At 41.8% G+C, this 19,925-nt stretch overlaps 2 protein-coding genes across 5 annotated transcripts in view; one reads left to right on the top strand and one right to left on the bottom strand.

The window, feature by feature from the left end:
* kra (basic leucine zipper and W2 domain-containing protein kra) overlaps positions 1-18,720 on the bottom strand; it is a 58,512-nt gene extending 39,792 nt beyond the window's left edge. Inside the window, exons 1-2 of one of the 4 annotated variants that reach the window (XM_045764199.2) lie at positions 18,601-18,717; positions 12,832-12,933 (exon numbers count right to left, since the gene is read on the bottom strand). In XM_045764199.2, the coding sequence (XP_045620155.1) occupies positions 12,832-12,913 (82 nt within the window). In that variant the 5' untranslated portion in view covers positions 12,914-12,933; positions 18,601-18,717. Of the gene's footprint in view, positions 1-12,831; positions 12,934-18,600 lie in introns of all 4 variants that reach the window. The other 3 variants (XM_045764200.2, XM_045764202.2, XM_045764201.2) reach the window with 3 other exon arrangements.
* The window catches only part of LOC123771757 (suprabasin-like), a 16,481-nt gene continuing 12,723 nt past the window's right edge, over positions 16,168-19,925 (top strand). Inside the window, exon 1 of the mRNA XM_069313610.1 lies at positions 16,168-16,411. Within this exon, the coding sequence (XP_069169711.1) occupies positions 16,168-16,411 (244 nt within the window). The remainder of the gene's footprint in view (positions 16,412-19,925) is intronic.

The following is a 19,925-nucleotide window of genomic DNA, read 5'->3' as shown; positions in this document are numbered from 1 at the left end:
CAGACATTGACCATATGTTCAAAGGATTTGCAGACGCAACTCGTGAGGGCAATTGAGCAGAAGTCCTTAGGGGATGTCCCACGAGACCCTGGTTTCCGAATAGGTAGAACCGCCGCCTCACGCCAGTCCTCAGGGACTGACGATGACTCCCATATAGTTATACAAGTTCAGTAAATACTGAAACGTGCATGCAGAGATGGTGAAGCATCTCATAATGAATGTTATCAGAGCCTTCTGCCATAGAACTGCAGAGGGTCAGGGCAAACTGGAGTTCGGGAAGAAGGGATCCTTATAGGATCCAGTTCGGTCGCGACCAACATTGGATCTGCCACAATAGAACCATGGAGGTGAAGAACTGGCGAGACATCTGGAAAAAAAACTTACCCGCTACCTCACAGATTTTCTTCCAGATCTGGAACAGAGGAGTGTCAGTCGTGATGGTGGAGATATAAGATTTCTAACTCACACGTTTAGCCGTACAGATGGCCATACGGGCCACCGCACTTAACTTCTGAAACAAAACAAAAAAGAAGCAGCTGTCTATCAGCGTCAGTGTTTCTTCCAGGCTGCATGCTTACAGTGGACAGCCTGAGCACAATCTACATTCCACCAGGAATGCACTTCCAAGTGCCTCGGAGGTAGGGTGAGGAGGGCAGTGTCTAATATAGTGTCATGAAACAGGAGGGGGCTCGAAAGATAGGCAGATCGGAGAGGTCGGAAGGAGTAGCATGTACGGTGAATAGATTCCAGTCAGCCTTGACAAACTGCCACCTAGGTAAGGAGAGAAGGTGAAAAGAGAAAAAGGTGACAAGGATGGGGAAATGGTCAGTGTTATGGAGGTCATCAAGAACCCGCCACGTGACATCTAAATAAAGAGAAGATGAGCATAGAGAAAGACCAAGACAGGAGAGGGTGAGTGTGGGAGTCCACATGAGTGGGTTCACCAGAATTCAAGAGACAGAAGAAGAGAGGACAAACGGTTTGAGGCGGCGGCCCCGGGAGTTTGTCAGAACATTGCCCCAGTGGGTATGCTGACAGTTAATATCACCCAACAGGAGCACAGGCTCTGGTAAGGAGTCCCAAAAGTTGTTTAAGATCAGGAAGAGAAAGTGGGATATTTGGAGAGAGAAATAAAACAGACTGTACAGTATACCATTTACTCAAAAAGATACGAGTCACAGAACTCTGAATGTGACTGAAAAAGTAGGGGGACGAAGGGAATATCGGTACAAATCAGGAAAGCAGTAGAGTTATGGGCCCCAGTAAAAGCTGGAGGAGAGGGTGGGAGAAAGAATATCCACAGAAGTGACCAAAACGAGCACCAAGCATCGGCTCCAGGAGACAAAGCGGTAAAAACTGCATTATCAGAAGTTGGAGTTCGTGGCAGTTGGCATAAAATCCACGAATATTCCATTGAACAGACATTGTCAAAAATATAGAAAACAGAGAATAAGGGAGGATAAAGGCAAAGAAGAACACAGTATACCAAGTAAGATTAGGAACAGTGAAATCTGGGTTATGGGGCGTAAGTAAATCTAGTAAGGATGATGGAGTCAAGGGAACGGTAGGAAGGACAGAGGGACTGACAGTCCGAAGTAGGATGAGGGGGAGGGGGGGGGAGCTATAAACAGGAGCGACCTCATGAAGGGCAGCACCCGAGAGAATCGAGGACCAAGGAAACCTCCATAGTTGGAACAGGGGACTCAACTACCGAAATGGGTTGGGATGCAGAGATAGAGTCGGAAAATGAGGAATAGAGCAATGCCTTCTTACCCGCCATAGAGGCAACCTGTCCTCTTAAAAAGAACGTCGCTCTTGGCCGTTTGCCCGTATGGCCGAATTTGGACGTAATTTGAAAATGAAAAAAAAATGAAAATAAATTTGGAATTTTTTTTTTCAACAACAGTTAAGGTTCCTCTGATAGGTTAGGTGGGCAGGAAATTCTCAAAGTTTCAAAACGTTATGAAAAACGTTAATTTTAAAGTGTCCTCTTATGACCTCTGCGCGTACGCCGGACGACTCAAATAGAAAACGGAACAGAACGTCACTTTTGTGAGTCGATTTCATTTCAAATTACGTCCAAATTTGGCCATAGTGCACATACGAGCCAAAGTGACGTTTTTAAGAGGACGGGTTGATAGAGGAGGGAGAGGAGCCAGGCTTATGTTTCTAACGTAAAAAGACAGCAGCAATGTACTGGGCCCCCTACAGTCTTTACAGAAGGAGAACGGGAGTGGTCAACAAGAAGATGCTGGGAGGAGGATGGACCACGGCCCGGACAGACAGGTTGTGTGGAGAGCCAAAAGACAGAGGGGGAGGGGCGAGAAGGGAAAGAGTGCACAGGAGACTGGGGAAAACTGGGAAGGAAGGAAACACCAGATGGAGAACCAGGAAGAAGACCCTCTGGCTCAGAATGCAAAGGAGCAGGTGAGGTGGTAGTGGAGGTGTCTAGGTCCAAGGCCTGGAAACGGTTGCAAAACTGAGAAAGTGGGAGAGGGTGAGAAGTGGAACGCAACGGACGAGCATAAGACAGGCCAGAGAAAGAGGGAAGACGGCACACTTGGTGCCATGCCTCAGGAGAAGATAAATGATCTTAATGTTTCAAATTGAGGCTTCCTCAAATTTGTAGTGCACACATGCACGGGAGAAGGTAGACTGGGCGCCACTACGATTGATGCAGTAAGCTTGGCAAGAAGAGCACTGTTCTAGAATGACCTGAGTCTTCACACAAGAGGCCATGACCATGCCCAAATTTCCAACACCTATTGCAGAGGTGAGAAAAGGGGATGTACTTCTGAACGGCGCATCTGGTACCAGCAAGAATTACGGAAGACGGAAGGGACGGAAGGTGGAGTAGTTCGCGGGGGAGGGGACAGACGTGTCGTCGTCGCGCTCCGTTAAAACACTGGAATAAACCGGGCTTTTTTAGGATTACAACCATGGATTACGGCCCACAGTGATCACCAAGTGCATAGTGACCCGTAGGAAAATAGAATACAGAAATTAACAATGGAAATTTGAGTTAAATACAGAATAAAGGTGGTCCCACGTGGTGAGCCAGTGCCACCAGGCTCATGTGTACAGGCATAAGCGATATATATCAAATATAGCGAGCAGTGATACGTTGAACAGTGAAGTGGAACGTGTAACACAACATATAAATTAGTGGATAGTGTTAGAGAATTGTACAAAGAAAAAGTATAAATGTAAAGTTGTGGAGGAGGCATCACACTAGGCTGTTTATTACACAGCCACGAGGCCTACACAGTGTAGAGGACGTCCCGCAGTAACAGTATACTCCCTCAGTGATAATATACTGGCAATATATACGGTAATACGGGAAAGTGGAGCTAGGAACTAGTAATAGAGTAAGTGAATAACATTGCAAGCCGGAAGAAAGCAGAAATTCCCTTAGGATATTACAGGCACATAATCAGTGTATAAATCAAGTAACTGGCAACCAGTGACATCCTGGTTGCCCATCCTGCCCCCGACCTGGGACAAACAACGGTCAACTGGACGGTCCCAAGACGACCATATTTTCTCCACAAGGCGATAAGTACCCCCACATAAACTTGAACAAATAAACATATGTAATATTATAAATATACTGGATACATATTATATATACATACATATAATACTTAAATATATGCATATATTATTATAACATCACAAACCCAACATGGAGGTGTGTGGAGGCTGCCTTAAGTCACTTCGGAAGAGTGTTGTAGGCATTGTATGTAACATTTGTAACATAAGGTTTCACCTGAGTTGTACAGGATTACCTACACAATATGCAAACCGGGAAGGTAACTACTGGATCTGTCAAAGAGACAGACAGTTGTGGGAAAACATCACCAAACTAATGAATAACATTCCTGAAGTACACAGGCTACAATTCACACAAAAACTACCAGAAATATATGCAGAGTATATAAAGACAGCAACGAACTCTGAACACAACCCAGGGACTGAGAAGTTAGAGAGTCAAAGTAGCAATGTAGAAGGGTATAGTGTCGAGGTACACAAAAATGAAGGCAATATTGTAGAGCACACTGGTGATATGAATAAGGAGAGAAAAAATGAGACGAATGAGAACACAAATGAGAAAGACGAAAGCAACAAGGAGAAAGATAAGGGCAATACCGAGAATGAAGGCAGAAACGAGAAAGTTGGAACAAAAAACACAGAGGTAGCCAAGTCGTGCACGGGTACAAACAAGAATAATACAATCACAAATGAAAATATTTGCTGGTATTATGCAAAAGGACAGTGTAGATATGGGCCCAGAGGCACGGAATGCTCATTCATGCACCCACGGAAATGCCGAAACTGGTTAGGGAAAGGCAGATGTCGTTTTGATACAGAGTGTAGATATTTTCACCCTAAGCTATGCACACTCTCAGTCAATGAGAGGAAATGCTACGATCTTCACTGCCCCGATTTCCACGTCAGAGGTACACAGCGCCATATAAGAGAAGAAGTCCAACATGAAAATGTTGGACCCTGAAAATTTTTTAGAGGCAGGTACAAACAGAGGGAGAAACAGACAGGCAGAAACGTGGCAGGAGTACGGATGGAGAGGGGGAAATGCCCAAGACTGGACTACAGTTCGTCATCAAGCCCACACATACTACACCCCCCAACTACACAGAGACTACCACACTCCCCAGTATCACTTCCAAAACTGGACAAACCATTGCCACAACAACACACCCTGGGTCAAGGTAGAGAGGAGGGAGAACTACCAAAACCTTCCAGAAGTGACACACAATATGGACAATCATTCATATTTGCAAACATTCAAGGTTTAAAGCCAAAGTCAAGAAATAAAGTTAAGTTCATAAATGGCCTTCTATTAGAGTCAAACTCAATATTTGGGGCATTCACGGAAACTCATACAAAAGATTACATGGATGGTGAAATCTGGATTCCAAATTATAATCTATATAGATGTGATAGAAAAACTAGGTCAAATGGAGGAGTAGGTCTGTATATTAAAGAAGACCTGGTATGCACAGAACTATTAAATTCAACTAATGAGGTGGTAGAGGTACTTGGAATGAAGGTAGAGAAACTAAACCTAATTATTATTCTAATATATAAACCGCCAGATACAACGATTGAGGAATTCACAGAACAGATGCACAAAATAGAGAACATACTTGACAACCTAGCAAACCCAGCTCCAGATATTATCTTTCTTGGAGATTTCAATTTACCGAGTCTAAGATGGAGAACGGCAAACACAAATATCATAGCAGGGAATGACCCGGGAAATAACCAACCACAGGTTAGAGAACTTTTGAGATTCTGTGACAAATTCTCGCTCAATCAACAGATTACAGAACCAACTAGGAACGAAAACACACTAGACTTGTTATTCACAAACAATGATGAACTAATCAGGGATATCACAATCTCAGATACTTCATACTCAGACCATAAGCTCATTGAAGTGCGAACTAGCATAAATAACGGTAGTAGGTCTAAGAGACCCAACAAGCGAGAAGGAATATTCAATCAATTCAATTTCAACAATAAGAGGATTGACTGGGAAAAAATAAATGTAGACCTTGCAACCATTCAATGGGAGACGGTCTTAAGCGACAAAACTCCCACACAGGGAATAGCTCAACTGACAGCTGAAGCTTACAAGGTCTGCTTGAAGCACGTACCTGTGAGGAGGGGCAGAAAGAGGACCACTCTAGAAAGAGAACGGAGACGACTGTACAGGAGAAGGAAAAAAATAACGGAAATGCTTCGGCAGACACAACTATCACAAGCAAGGAAAACAAGCCTAAGCAGGGAGATTGAGGAAATAGAACAAACGTTGAAGCGATCATATGAGTCTGAGGAAATGGAATTGGAACAGAAAGCTATACAAGAGATAAGGAAAAATCCGAAATATTTTTTCACATACGCAAAATCAAAATCCAAAACCTCGACCAGTATTGGACCGTTAATTACAAATGAAGGTACGTACACAGAGGACAACAAAGAGATTAGTGAAATTCTAAGAAGCCAGTATGAGGCTATGTTTAGCACACCAATAAACAACATGAAAGTTGATGACCCAGACAGCTTCTTTATGAATGACATTCAAGCTGCAGATAATATAACGGATATTAACACAAACTCGGAAGACTTTGAAAGAGAAATTGATAATATGCCTATGCACTCAGCTCCTGGGCCTGACTCATGGAATTCAATATTCATAAAGAAATGTAAAGTACCAGTAGCGAGAGCACTCAGCGTAATATGGAGAAAGAGCCTGGATACAGGGGAGATACCAGCAGCACTTAAATCTGCAGATATAGCTCCGTTGCACAAGGGGGGGAGTAAAGCCTTGGCAAAAAATTATAGGCCAGTTGCACTAACATCACACATAATAAAAGTGTTTGAAAGAGTGATTAGGAATCAAATTTCTAGTTTTATGGAAAACAATGAATTGCACAATCCAGGACAACATGGATTTAGAGCGGGAAGATCCTGTCTGTCACAGTTACTCAACCACTATGACAAAATCACAGAAGCCCTAGAAGAAAAGCAAAATGCAGATGTTGTATACACAGACTTTGCAAAGGCGTTCGACAAATGTGACCATGGGGTGATAGCTCACAAAATGAGGTCAATGGGAATAACTGGAAAAGTAGGACGCTGGATACTCAATTTCCTGTCGAACAGAACACAAAGAGTAACAGTCAATCAGATAAAATCGAGTCCAAGCGATGTTAAAAGCTCTGTACCTCAAGGTACAGTCCTTGCACCGCTACTGTTCCTTATTCTCATATCTGATATAGACAAAAATACACGCCACAGCTTCGTGTCGTCCTTTGCAGATGACACAAAAATCAGCATGAAAATTACCTCTGCTGAAGACATTGAAAAACTACAAGCAGATGTCAACAAACTTTTTGATTGGGCAGCAGAAAATAACATGATGTTTAACAGTGATAAATTTCAGGTACTCAGGTACGGCAAAAATGAGGATCTGAAACATAATACAGGGTACAAAACACAATCGAATCTTCCCATAGTAGGAAAACAGCATGTCAAGGATTTGGGAATAATGATGTCCGACGATCTAACGTTTAGGGAGCATAACCAAGCAAATATCGCGTCAGCCAGAAAAATGATCGGATGGATTACGAGAACTTTCAAATCCAGGGATCCCATCACAATGGTTGTACTCTTCAAGTCACTTGTGCTGTCCCGTCTCGAGTACTGCTCAGTACTCACTTCCCCCTTCAGAGCAGGAGAGATTGCTGAAATAGAGGGAATACAGAGAACATATACGGCACGCATAGACGAGATAAAACACCTAAATTATTGGGATCGTCTCAAAGCTCTCCAAATGTACTCTCTAGAAAGGAGACGAGAGAGATACCAAATAATATACACCTGGAAAATACTGGAGGGTCAGGTCCCAAATCTACACAGTAAAATAACAACGTACTGGAGTGAACGATATGGAAGAAAATGCAAGATTGAACCTGTGAAGAGCAGAGGTGTCATAGGCACAATCAGAGAGCACTGTATAAACATCAGGGGTCCGCGGTTGTTCAACGTCCTCCCAGCGAGCATAAGAAATATTGCCGGAACAACCGTGGACATCTTCAAGAGAAAACTGGACGGTTTTCTAAGAGAAGTTCCGGATCAGCCGGGCTGTGGTGGGTACGTGGCCCTGCGGGCCGCTCCAAGCAACAGCCTGGTGGACCAAACTCTCACAAGTCGAGCCTGGCCTCGGGCTGGGCTTGGGGAGTAGAAGAACTCCCAGAACCCCATCAACCAGAACCCCATCAACCAGGACCTACTATCAAAAGTGATCTTCACTATGTGAAGAGGATATGGCCTCTGTGATAAGGTGGCAATGCAACCTGTCCTCTTAAAAAGAACGTCGCTTTTGGCCGTTTGCCCGTATGGCCGAATTTGGACGTAATTTGAAAATGAAAAAAAAATTAAAATAAATTTGGGATTTCTTTTTTCAACAACAGTAAGTTAAGGGTCCTCTGATAGGTTAGGTGGGCAGGAAATTCTCATAAAGTTTCAAAACGTTATGAAAAACGTGAATTTAAAGTGTCCTCTTATAACCTCTGCGCGTACGCCGGACGACTCAAATAGAAAACGGAACAGAACGTCACTTTTGTGAGTCGATTTCATTTCAAATTACGTCCAAATTTAGCCATATCGCGCATACCAGCCAAAAGTGACGTTCTTTTTAAGAGGACGGGTTGGGCAATGAAGGCCATGGCCAAAAGTGATCTTCACTATGCGAGGTAAGGCTGACGACCACGACCACCACCACAGGGAAGGGGGGGTCGAGTGAACGTATCAATCCTGGAGGATATAATGGCCTTGGGCCTCAAGGATATGTTTAATATCCTCGTGGCAGTCTTTCAGTTCCCTATCACCAATCCTAACATGGTGTGGGAGAGTAAGTGTGGTAATGCTGGCATTTAACCGAGCAATTTTGGAGATTCAAACGGGGGGTTTCCCCAATGCAGAACAACGAGGCCAAGTGGTCAGCCGCTTCCTTTAACGAGCTGCAACAACACAAGTACCAGTAAGGGTGGGGTAAAAAGTGACAAAGGTATCCACCGAATCAACTAGGTTATGGATGAATAAATCATCAGGATGTGTAGAATCAACATGATTGAGATCAAAATACTTTGTCATGTAGCAGGACCAAACAATGCTTGGAACATATTAGAACCAGAAGGAATTGTGTGAGTGCTACTGCAAAGGTGACAACATCAAGCACACCCAGTAGGAGGGGGGGATGGGGGGGGGGGAAGGCACAGTTGTTACAATGAGATGGAACCACTCCAGATGATGAGATAGTCACATTGTCCACAATTAGAGGACAAGACAGGTCCCCCTCAGGGGTGTAACGTGGGTATACACCCCCGCACTCGTCACCTTAAGAACCGTCAGTCCGTCAAGATCAGGCTCAGCAACGAAGGCAAAGACTGACAATAAAAGTGTCCCCTTGCCCGACAATGTCAGGAACCACAGTTTTACAGGCGAGTGGATGCGCCTCCTCAAACACCCGGCATCAAAACAGAAGACACATGAAAGAATAATCATAAATGGCAAAATTTCAGCAGTAAATAATCAGAAAGGAGAAAGGAGGGGAGGGGAAAAGATGAAACATAAGAGGAAAAAGCATCCAGCACAATTAGTGAAGATGACAGCAGGAGCATAAGGCTTCAAAACTACAAAGATCACTGTCCCATGGACTATCACACCCCGGCAGCCGCCCACCAAGCCACGACACCAACGGGCTGGAAAGGGAAGGAAAGCTCTGACTCAAGCGAACATTTTTATCCTAAGATTAAAAGGAGCCAATAACAATGAACAGCATAATATGGCAAGATGATCAGCTTCCAGGTCAACCGCTATAGTGTCAAGCCGCAGGGCCTGTTCATCTCATGGTGACATGCTGTTTCTTCAAGCAGTGCTACCATCATGTATACATTTTAGTTCACAATGTCATTCTAGTTTGCTTGCTTTTGCAACAGGAATTTTCGTTTTATTTGTTCACTTTTATAAAATTCTTGAACACTACTAGTACACATACTCCAAATTCTTAACTCTTTAATAATGGACCATTACAGTTATAGTTATGTAAAATGTTGAAAAAACAGTATTACAGTAAGCAAAACTCTCAAAAAGATCATTTTTTTAGCACATTATAGGAGAATAAATGTTTATATACAAGCAAATTCATTGTTTATATGTCAAGTTACATAATTTGCTAAAATAAAACTACTAAAAATTTGACATTGTAAGTAGGCAAAAGAAAGACCAAAGAATAATACGGAGCATGTAGAGTGTTGTGGCACAGTACTGTACTGTATTTACCGTGTGATGGTTCTGGGACTATGTCCCTCCTGCATCTCTAGTTGGTAATACCTGGTAATGCCTGGAAATTAGCCCACCACCAGAGCTCCTTATAACATGTAACTACCTTAACATAGCTGAACAAATATCACAACTATTGTATTATAGCCTTTACCACTATAAAAGAACAGGTTAAGCCAGAGTAACTATTTGAAAATTAATATCCAATCCAGGACCAGATATCTGCTTACTGCAGTTTGTTCCTGTAGGCCACAGAGTACATATTGAATGTATAAGCCAAGCACAATATTTACATTTTTTTTTTTTTTTTTTTTTTTTTTTGAGATATATACAAGAGTTGTTACATTCTTGTACAGCCACTAGTACGCGTAGCGTTTCGGGCAGGTCCCTGGAATACGATCCCCTGCCGCGAAGAATCGTTTTTTCATCCAAGTACACATTTTACTGTTGCGTTAAACAGAGGCTACAGTTAAGGAATTGCGCCCAGTAAATCCTCCCCGGCCAGGATACGAACCCATGACATAGCGCTCGCGGAACGCCAGGCGAGTGTCTTACCACTACACCACGGAGACTGACACCAAATATCCCAACTATAATTCTACAACTCGTCCAAGCAAGAACTCAAAATATATGCCCTATTCCATAAAATAACATGTACAGTACACCCACAATTCAACGAATTATTTGGACCAACACCGATTCGTTGCAACCAGAGATTGCTCCAGGAGGCCCATATTTGTGAACGAAAACTGGGAAATCTCAAAATGAAAACAAACCATAGAATTTGGTTTTAAATGCGCTCAATGATCTTCCCAGGGCTCCAACTCTTTCTTCTAATGTTGCGCTCATCTACGAAAATCCTAAAAAACCTGATTGAAGCAATATTAACAGTTACCATTCTTACCCTAATGTTTCCCATGCCCTATGGGCTGATTTCATTAAGGAAATCTTTAATTTGTAACCTATGATATGATCCATAAGTTTTCCACCAGTCTGTGAACTCGCCCCAACAGCCTAAAAAGCAAATCCGCACATCCCCAACTTCAGCAACAAGAGTTCGTGGAATCGAGTGAGTAAATACAGGCTGGAAAGTGTGCATTCCAGCCCGAGATTCCCTGAATCGAAGTTCCACTGAATATATACATAAAGAAAACTTGTGTACTAACACCATTGCTGTGTAAAACTAACTTGAGGTGCACTGAGCATCACCTGTTTAGACTCGTAGGACAAACATGGCAATTCAAACAAAAACTGAAAAAGCAATCAACCATGTGGCAATCAATGTCTCCAAAATAAAAGTTCACATTCACTGTCGGCATATAGACTATATTAACGTGATGTATCACATTACTGTCATTTCATATAGACTAAAATAAATAAAAATTATATATATATAAATATATATTAATATAAATTTGTACAAATAAGCAGCTATGAATGGAAGTACAGCATAGTGCACCACAAACTAAATACTATTTACCCAAAAACCACCAAAACCTTGGAATAGGATGAACAGAAAGGGTGAATCTTTGCCTTGTCCATCTGGCCCAAACTGGCAACTATAATTACATCAGCACTAAGTAATTATCAAAGATGCCAAGCTGGGCAGACTTGTGTACAGTATGACTATGTAACTACTACAGTGCTTTACATAATTAATGACTATCATGCAAAAATATATTACAGCACAAGAATTAGAATGCAAACTGCAAAATACAAAAATAAATAAATGAAATACAGTACTGTACATATATACAAAAAATTATTAATCGTGTACACGTTGCTTAAAACAAGCAAGAGTTTTCCGGAAATTATATATATTTCGAAAAAATTTCCTATGAAATGAAAAGCTTTCTATTATAAGATTTTTAGTTTAATTTGAGTTAAGACAAAGAAATTTTATCAAACCTAACCAAGTCTGCAATTCATGTTCTTAATATAATATTGATTAAAGTAAACTCATTTTTTTTTAAATAATGATAATCACTGCCTGTTAGGCAAATCAGGCTTTGCATACTTGGCTAAGTACTGTAGTGCATTCTGGCTATTTGGTACAACACACACTGAAAGCTTGCCAAATAATTATGCATTTAAATGCTTTAAGAAAGGAAAGTGCTACATGCATAAAAAACAGTGATAAATACTAGACATAACATTACCCCCCCCCCCCCAGTGCTGTCATGTATATATAAACACCACCTTTATTTGCCAAATGTGGCCCATTCTTTCCTGGGCTTACTCCTACACACACCAATCTAGTGACCAACTTTGAAACTATAATACAATATAACACTAATCTAAAATGTTCAAGTGGATTCACTTTACATTATTATTATAACCGAGAGATGTACTAACCCTTTGTAGAGTGACCAATGGTCTGTATTTATCTAAACTCATCTTAAGATGCAAGCCATAATCCAAATGCTACCAAATACAGTATAGCTGAAGTTAACTTTTATCCCAATGTTATGTTTAAAATTTCTTTAAACTAAGTTTTTCACTGCGCTTTGCTTCCCTCGGCGTACCTATCGCAACTCTGCTAAAGCAAGTACTGAACAGTATCACACTACGCGAGACTAGTTTACAGACCACTCCGTAAAGCCTTCCCCAACGATAGCTAGCTGGTAGTTGAGGAGGGGTCATAGCCTAACCTTTGACCTCCAATACTCCAGTGCAGTACATATATCTCAGCAACCACTTAGCTTGTACTCTTGGTTACCAGTTGCATAAACTGTATACAGAATTTCACATACCCTCAAGCACTGTATCTGCCACATTTACGCAAACAATATACTTGTAGCACTGTCTTCAATATTCACTAAATGTGCCTCCACAAGTGTACACTAAGCCAATACTGTACTTACTAAAGCTAGGAATTACTTGGAACAAACACCACCATATATATAATTGTGCCCAATATTCTGCATATACAATCATCATCTATCTACCTGCGGCACCAACCTTCTTTCTTTGAGTCCCCGGGAGGCTCTCCCTGTTTTATAACCATGCTCTTGCCTCCTGTTATATTGGCATTCCCTGACATATTCAATTATACTCAACACTCTGAAAATTAAATATCATTATACCAAAAACTATGACAGAAAAATTGACAGTGGAATATCTCGTTACGTAAGTTGTAAATTCAAAAACAAAAACAGCAAGTTGTAAATGGGAAATCATTTGACTGTAAATGGTTTTAAACAAATGCTCAGTCTTCAGAATTACAAACGATTTATTCAAACTATAAACGCGTGTGAAATATTTCTTCTCTCTAAGCAGTTTAGTAATTTATATGGAGCCTACCCTGTGTGTCGGCATGTCAGAACATTGTCACTGAATTAAATTATGCAGTCTCCCACTGGTATAAAACTTATAACCTGTACACAAAAGGTATGGTCAAAATACCATAATGTACTAAAAAAAAAAAAATGCCTAGAAACCAGGGGCAATACTTCCCTCGCCTTGTTATTCAGGGCCAAGCGGCCTGTTGACAGCCTGTATCAACACGTATAACACATTCAATGTCTCATTTTAGAATCCAGACAAGTCATTTAAAACCTTGTTGTAAACAGATGTTAACTAACACTTGTGAAGCAGACATGCTCAGTAATGATGTATAAAACCACGTCTTTTTACCATGTTCTGGTTATCATACCATGTCTTTTACCTTGTTCTGGTTATCATACCATGTCTTTTACCTTGTTCTGGTTATCCTACCATGTCTTTTACCATGTTCTGGTTATCCTACCATGTCTTTTGACCATGCTCTGGTTTTCATACCATGTCTTTTGACCATGTTCTGGTTATCATACCATGTCTTTTGACCATGCTCTGGTTATCATACCATGTCTTTTGACCATGCTCTGGTTATCATACCATGTCTTTTGACCATGCTCTGGTTATCATACCATGTCTTTTGACCATGTTCTGGTTATCATACCATGTCTTTTGACCATGTTCTGGTTATCATACCATGTCTTTTTACCATGTTCTGGTTATCATACCATGTCTTTTACCATGTTCTGGTTATCATACCATGTCTTTTTACCATGTTCTGGTTATCATACCATGTCTTTTACCATGTTCTGGTTATCATACCATGTCTTACCATGCTCTGGTTATCATACCATGTCTTTTGACCATGTTCTGGTTATCATACCATGTCTTTTTACCATGTTCTGGTTATCATACCATGTCTTTTACCATGTTCTGGTTATCATACCATGTCTTACCATGCTCTGGTTATCATACCATGTCTTTTACCATGTTCTGGTTATCATACCATGTCTTACCATGCTCTGGTTATCATACCATGTCTTTTACCATGTTCTGGTTATCATACCATGTCTTACCATGCTTTGGTTATCATACCATGTCTTTACCATGTTCTGGTTATCATAGGTAATCCTCGGCCCAAGGGCTATGCTGTACCAATATGAGCATGAAGTATGAAGTTCAGCAATTGTCTAACTTCTCAACATACAATGGTTACAGTTTATTATACAGTTGTTCATATTTTATTTGCTGTATCCATATTTAGGAACAAAACATGGCTTACAAAAATTTAATAAATTAAAAACTACAGTACAGTAATATCTTACTATTGGAATTTTTTAGGCACGTGTCCTTCAGTTGGACACGTTGGGGGACCAAGGGTTTAAGCAAGTCATTTAGCCAAGGTATTGTTCCTAGGCCCAGCAAAGTAGTTCCTAGAGCTGAACATGTTTGAAGCCGTGAATTCACTTATTGTCCCTAAAATGACAATTTTCCTTATATATAACAGATAATGGCTGGAAACTTTTCCCAAACGTCTTTCAGTATTATCTTGAGGAATTGAAAATGAGTCGTGCACACTAAATATCAATACTGTACTAGATACAGATTTCGTCTATAAAATATTTAGTCAAGACAGCACAGTATAGAAAAATTCTAAATCTACCTACCTAGGATTCTAATCCCAAACTGCACTCATCCAAGCCAGCCCAGGATAGTTGGACTGCATATTGTGAGGAGCTAATATTAAACTATTAATCCTTCCTACACTTGCCCCTTAAGACAACTGATCGTGTCGTAACAAATATGGTTCACCCGAGATGCATGCAGTTTACGTCATTGACAAATTAAATTTTTAAGCTAGAGAATTATGGTTTGCTTATAAAGCCCTAAAATTATAAAGATTGACATTTTTCTGGCTATAATTACCTACTAATGAAATAAGCCTTACTGTTACACATGTCATTACTTTTAAGAACTTTGGAGCAAGCGGCAAGATTGTGCACAAACATTAATGCAAAATACAGAGTAATTACTCAAGACCACTTCTGATGTTTTTATTACAACAAGGGTAAAGGAACTATCAGGAGAAAGCACTAAGACATTGTGACTATATAGCACTTGGAAGGAGTCCGGATAAGGATTTGGGATAGGACGGAGGAAAGGAACGGTGCCCAACCACTTGGACGATCAAGGATTGAACACCGACCTGCATGAAGCGAGACGGCTGCTCTACCGTCCACCCCAAGTGATTGGGCTTTACTGCAAGAAAATATTTACCATATTTCTCAACTAACAAGAAATTGAAGACACACTTGTATCCAAATTTGTACAAAAAAATTGAAACGTGTATCCAAATTTCAGGGCTAACAAAATTGGAATTTTGTTAACACAGTAATACATGAGGAACAGTAATATGAAACTATTTTCCAAGTATGGAATTTCTTTAAAATATTTTTGTTCCATGTTTTCAGGTTTTATATTTTTATAAAAAAAAAAATTATTTCAAGAATTGTGCATCATAATATGAGGGCTGAGAAATATGAATTCCAAGGAAAAAATATTTCCCAAGATTTGGTTTCAATTCTGACTACAGCTATAATACAGCTATAATACAATGTGATGACCAAACCACGTCAGAAAATGAACAAATGACTCCGTCCATCCTGGACCATTATCTGGATGGACTAAAATGTCATAGTTTCATTTCCTGCTGTGTGCTTTGCTCAGGCTTTTAGCCACATTACTGTGACGCCTCACCTGCATAATACAATGTGCACTATACGTACACTGTTCTATGTAAGACTACGTACAAGAACACAGAACTACTCAATAGAATGTAGCTCTCATGCTCTAACTACTTAGGTTCTAAACGATTCCTGACTCAAGTGCCTAAAGGCAGTTCTTATGTCGGCCAACCTGGCCCACACCATTGAGGATATACTGTACTGTTGATGTGGGCCTCAGAATGTCAGCCAACCTGGCCCACACCACCGAGGGTATACTGTTGATGTGGGCCTCAGAATGTCGGCCAACCTGGCCCACACCACCGAGGGTATACTGTTGATGTGGGCCTCAATGTTGGCCAACCTGGCCCACACCACCGAGGGTATACTGTTGATGTGGGCCTCAATGTCGGCCAACCTGGCCCACACCACTGAGGGTATACTGTTGATGTGGGCCTCAATGTTGGCCAACCTGGCCCACACCACCAAGGATATACTGTTGATGTGGGCCTCAATGTTGGCCAACCTGGCCCACACCGAGGGTATACTGTTGATGTGGGCCTCAGAATGTCGGCCAACCTGGCCCACACCACTGAGGGTATACTGTTGATGTGGGCCTCAATGTTGGCCAACCTGGCCCACACCACCAAGGATATACTGTTGATGTGGGCCTCAGAATGTTGGCCAACCTGGCCCACACCACTGAGGGTATACTGTTGATGTGGGCCTCAGAATGTTGGCCAACCTGGCCCACACCACTGAGGGTATACTGTTGATGTGGGCCTCAGAATGTTGGCCAACCTGGCCCACACCACTGAGGGTACTGTTGATGTGGGCCTCAGAAGACAGGACCCAAGACAACCTCCAGATAGTTCTCTCCACCAGCTTCTTGAAGGGCTTTATCTTCCAATAGGTGCCTTCGTGTCTGGCCTCCTGCTCCCTGCAACTATTTTCATTACTTTACACTTGTTTGAGTTACACTCTAGAAGCCATTTACTAGAATATTCCTTCAGCTTGTCCAGGTCATCTTGTGAACCATCTTCCGACAATTACTACCACAGTAGCACTATATTCACCCAAAACATCTCTCCCCCTCCACTTTAGTTTACAATGAAGGCTTTCAAATAAAGATAAATGTTGGCTTTCTTCAATATATAATACATCAGTTATTACTGTTAATGCATAAACTTGCTACAAATGCAACATAATACAGTATGGTGGCAGTTATACAATAGCATTTTAACAAGCCTCCTTTACAGGTTGTCAAAACTTTACATTAAGAAAACTAGATAGTTTTCTCCAAGGAGTGCCGGACCAACCGGGCTGTGGTGGGTAAGTGGGCCTGCGGGCCGCTCCAAGCAACAGCCTGGTGGACCAAACTCTCACAAGTCGAACCTGGCCTCGGGCCGGGCTTGGGGAGTAGAAGAACTCCCAGAACCCCATCAACCAGGTATCCTTGGGTTAGGAGGCCTGGTCGACGACCGAGCTGCGGGTACGCTAAGCCCCAAATCATCTCAAGGTAATCTCGAGGTAGGTTGGGTTAGGTTAGGTTGGGATGGTTTGGGAAAGGTTGATTTAGGTCAGGTTAGGAAGATTTTAAAATCTACTAGAATATATATGTACCATGTGATTTGTATATCACATACTATATAATCAGTATACTGTACTGTACACTGTAGCAATGGAATGATTTTCCGTTCAACACCCAATCTTTTTCTTTTATAGAAGGTGGTCGAGCAAATGCTTGCTTAATACGTTTGGTTAGAAATATTTTAATTTGGTTAGACCGACATATCCCTGTACAGCTTAGGAAAATAACTGCCTAATACAGTACTAACAAACAAATGGCATGCATCGCAGCCTATGAATATAATCTAATAATCTAACCCCCCCCCCACACACGTTCATCGCCAGCACCGACCCTAAAGCAGCACCACCACACACACACACAACACCTCTACCGCCTCTATTCTAGTCGTCCGCAATTCTGCCATTTTGGCCGTTCCCGTCCTGCTGGGGTCCGGCCGCTGCCTCAACAAAAAAAAATATAATAGGTAAGGCCTGCCCATAGGTGTGATGGAAGGTTTGGGGGCGGTGCCCCCCGCGCCACCCCGACTGACATTACAACACTCACAATCAAGACAAAAATAACCCAAAATACTCTTACCAAAAATTAATCGAAAGAATATTAAAAATTAAATTAAATTGAATTTGCAACTTAACGATTAACTATTAATAGGACTCACTTAGGCTGCCCTCAGTCAGGCCCCTCAACACCTTCACACAATATAAGAATTAATATAGAAATATATATATATATATTATATATATATATATATATGTCTGGCGACGGAGTAAGAGCTGTGACAGTAGGTGGTGTCCCCAGCTAGCTTGGTGCGTCTCCTCTGCCCCCTGCTGGCTCCCTGTCCCCTGCTGCACCACCACGTGCCCGGGGGACACACACAGTAGGCCAGGGGACACACACAGCAGGCCAGGGGACACACACAGCAGCCCGGGACACGCCACAAAGTGTCCCCCTCCCCCAGCGAGGCCGGAACTGTCCCAGTGACAGCGAGGTCCTCAACAAATGTCAAGTCTCCAGCACACGTTGGGAGGTTTTCTCTCGCCTCTCCTCCCTCTCCCGGCTCACAACCCGCCTCCCGCACCCCTCCCCGGCCGTGTTGTAATGTCAGTCACATGCACAAACCAAAAATCCAGATGCAATACTTACAAAAAATAAACAAAACTAAAGAAAGAAAACCTTTTCACGAGCTGCGGGTGAACAACGCGTGGAAATGTACGGTCCGGGCTCCAGGGTCTGGGGACGTCACGGCCACACTAGTCGATGTGCCGCCCCCTCACCTACCCCAGCCCACGCCCGCCCCCACGCCCATGCCAACCCCACAACCCACGCCTAGCAGAGTCACACTTCTACTTGAGTACATCCTAGTTATTCAATTATTGTAAAATTTGGGAAATGGGGGGAAGGTAGTACTACGTGAGTCTCGTTTCCGACTACTTTTGCCTCAGTATGAGTCACCATGAGTCTGGCGGGACATTCAAAATGGTTTAATACAAAATTCTCTCTTCATATAGTGATTTCATCGCTATATTGCAAATATTTATAGACCGCACTTTTATATACCTATTAAACAGATCACATATTGTTGATATTACCTGGTCTTTGGCTGCAATAACATTCATAACTGGTAATAACAAAGCGACTAACATAATTTTCCAAGAGGAATTAAAGCTTAATTATCACCTTCAACACAATAATATACTGCCAGCAACATTTTAGAACATTATCTAACACAATCTTTCTAACACGCAATGCCAGATATTTAAGAAATAAATCTTTAAGTAACAAATTATACCATTTAAGTAGGAAAACTCTACAACCGGCCCAGCGGGAAAGACAATATAGTACTGGGTACTTCACGTGGCCTGTGAGAAGATGTCTCAGCCCCCTCAATGATTATTTAAGCGTAAGCAGGTACTTGTAGTGTGGGAAGATGAGAGAGAGACGAGGGTTGGAACAGCTTGCAACACGCCAAGAAGGCGCAGGTGGCTTGCTTGCTCTCTTGCCCCCCCCTGGTAGAGGGGTGGGGGGTAGGGGAGTATGTTGCTACGCAATACACTGTACACAGTACCATACTGTACCATTATTGCCATGGTTTCATTTTCGTAATATTTTATTCATAAAAAACACCAGGTGATCAGATTACAGCGCTTACAAAAGTAGATACAGTATCTGTATACATTATAAAGTGCTATACAGTGACGTACTCATGTAATGTTCCGGCCTATACTTAACATATGGTGTTGGGCCTTACTGCGTAGATGAATTAATACTTTTTCTGATACGATCACTTTGTATGAGCTCAACAAAACTAGTAATGTAATATAAATAAACCAGTGATGCAGTAAACCACAGGAAGCCGGCTGCTTGTCATAGGGACACACTGAGACATATATGTCGTACCTAGTAGCCAGAACGCACTTCTCGGCTTACTATGCAAGGCCCGATTTGCCTAATAGGCCGAGTGATTGTCT

Source organism: Procambarus clarkii, chromosome 75, assembly GCF_040958095.1.
Source record: "Procambarus clarkii isolate CNS0578487 chromosome 75, FALCON_Pclarkii_2.0, whole genome shotgun sequence".
Taxonomy (NCBI): domain Eukaryota; kingdom Metazoa; phylum Arthropoda; class Malacostraca; order Decapoda; family Cambaridae; genus Procambarus; species Procambarus clarkii.
This window is presented reverse-complemented; position numbering and strand designations above follow the sequence as displayed.